This window comes from Brassica napus, unplaced genomic scaffold (assembly GCF_020379485.1).
Source record: "Brassica napus cultivar Da-Ae unplaced genomic scaffold, Da-Ae ScsIHWf_314;HRSCAF=505, whole genome shotgun sequence".
In the NCBI taxonomy this organism is placed as follows: Eukaryota; Viridiplantae; Streptophyta; class Magnoliopsida; order Brassicales; family Brassicaceae; genus Brassica; species Brassica napus.
The window spans coordinates 30,001-32,500 of NW_026016368.1; the positions used below are offsets into that span (position 1 = coordinate 30,001).

The 2,500-nt window shown below is 35.3% G+C and overlaps 1 protein-coding gene across 1 annotated transcript in view; it reads right to left on the reverse strand.

Annotated features, from left to right (window-relative positions):
• The window catches only part of LOC125603315 (protein Ycf2), a 7,252-nt gene that overhangs the window by 2,789 nt on the left and 1,963 nt on the right, over positions 1 to 2,500 (reverse strand). The window contains exon 1 of the mRNA XM_048774411.1: positions 1 to 2,500. This exon is cut by the window's left edge and continues 2,789 nt beyond it; it is cut by the window's right edge and continues 1,963 nt beyond it. Within this exon, the coding sequence (XP_048630368.1) occupies positions 1 to 2,500 (2,500 nt within the window).

Consider the following 2,500-nt stretch of genomic DNA (forward strand, 5'->3'; position numbering starts at 1 on the left):
ATGATACTTATGAGATCGATGATATCGATGAAGTTTATTTTCAAATCTGTCTTCTTAGAACGTATTGATTTGACCCCATAAGCGGGATCACCACCCCATAGCATGTTGCCGCCAGAACCCCGTATTTCTTCTAGACAATCTCCTAATTGTTCCAGAGCAACTAGAAAAAGATTCTTTAACCAGAAAGAATTCTGTTCAGATGTAGGATACCTATCCAGAAGTTTTCGCAACTCAATCATGTATGATGGAATCATCAAAGATTTGATCTTTTCGAACTCTGTCTGTAACTCACTATAGGCTCGGGAAACAAAGAGAAGATGTGTACGAACGATATATCCAGCAACAAGAAGAAGGAAAAGGATTGAATAGAGGACCTCACGAACATTTGGCGATCTCAGATGTGTCGATATCAACGATGACTCATTATTTCGATGAATCATTTCTTCGGACAGAAGAAGATTATGTAAAGACTTACTCGAAATCTCACTTATCAGATTCCTTTGTGGAAGACACAATTTTTTCTGAAGAATTCGCCATGATATATCTAATCCATACATAATATCATGAAAAATGGATACAAATTTTTGACTGCTACTTAGTATCCGCAATAGGTCTGAAAAAATATCTAAAAATATCAAATTTAGATATTTGTACCCTGTCGAAGTAAAGAACCATGGCATATATGTTTGGAATAGATTCCATTTTGAGAGAGTTGAAAAAGCACTATCTCGTTGAAAGGTTCTATCCATCTGCCCTTTGTCAACGCATTTTTTTAGGCAAAGACTCCGTTTTTTCCTCTGTAAATATTTCTCAGAACATGGAGTGTGAATCAAACCCACGTTTGAATTGAAATTGAGATACTGATGCAAGCTCTTCTCTTCTGAATCGGATAGATTCATATCTGAAAGAGTTTGACAATACGTTCTTTCCAAATTTACTCTTTGTCCCTCTATTAGAGGTGTTCCAGAAATGTCTGCAATCGAGTAAATAGCTCTACGAACTAATGGATCGGATCGAATTGGAAAATGGAAAGATTTGTACAAGTTATACCTTTCGTCACCACTTTGTGGAAAATCGTTAGATATGAATATGTTAGATACCTGTGACTCGATTGACGAAGGTGAAATAGTATCTCTCTCCAAAAAAGCATGTTTTTTTTTACCACCACACGAAGAAAATATTTTGTTGTGAATGAACAAGATAGTGAGGAATTGTCCATACGTAAAATCAGAATTATTGAGACGGGCCTTTTCCACATAAAAAGGGAATCTTTTGTTACAATAGAAGCAGAAGTGATGTGGATTATTCAAGAATCGAAGTCGATTTGCTTTAGAAAAAGAAGATATCAATGAACTTCTCTGAAATGGTTTCACGGGATTCAGCCAATTGTCTTGATCGTGGGATACGATTGAGAAATAGGAATCCGTGTTATCAAAAGATTTCCTGCGATTCTTTCTAGTATGGAATGAGTCAATCATCCACTTTGGTATCTTATTGAACAAAAATGGTGATATTGTTCCTCCATTGATCAAGAATTTCGATTTTTGAGAAGTATTATGATCATCCAATAAAAAGGGTTTCAATTTTTTAAAATGAACGATTTGAAGACCTATTGATTCTAACAACTGATTGCAGGGTTGATCGTTCGGACCTTTCAATTCATAGATGTGGATCTCAGACCTATGAATGGGGATATTCTCGAAACTCACAAAGAAAAAAGGAAGTGAGTTAGACAAAAAGAGAAGTAACTTGGACAAAAAACGAAGTAACTTGGACAAAAAGAAACGAAGTGACTTAGACAAATCTTTTTTATCAATAACCTCAGACCAATCAATCGAATATTGATTAATACATAATCGATCGAACACTACTTGAAAACGGCTCTTCCGCTCAGAAACGAAATGTTTCAAATGCTCCTGGAAATTCTTGCTCCCATTGGACCATTTGTATCTATATGCATTAGGATCCCGATTTATGGATCTCTCGGTTCGAGAAAGAAAAATAAGAGGATCGAACCATTTCTTCTGACTCTTTTTCAAATTCGATAAATGTTGGTTGATCGTATCTTTCATTATAGTTCTATGATTCAGAGTATCATTTCCTATTAGATCCCTTTGAATTCCATATTCGAAGTTGCGATCAGGTCTCTTCATTAAAAAGAATCGATTCAATACATTTCTTATGTACCCATAGGGACTATATTGGAATTGGATTTGAATCAGATTTCGGATCAATCTATATTGATTGACTGCCTCCATTATGTTGTTGCTAGCAAATACCACTCTTTTTGGTTTTGGATCTTCAAAAAAATTCCCGCAGGAGATCCGGACCCAATTTTTTCTGATCCTTCGATAAAAAGATTCATTTTCTTCATAAAAAATAGGAGGTAGAACCAATAAAGATTTCTTTTTCAATTCATCCCTGGAGTTGAAAACCTCCTTCAAGAATTGTCTTTGATCCAATCCGTAGGAATCAATAGAAAAGGCAAATCCCTTATGAT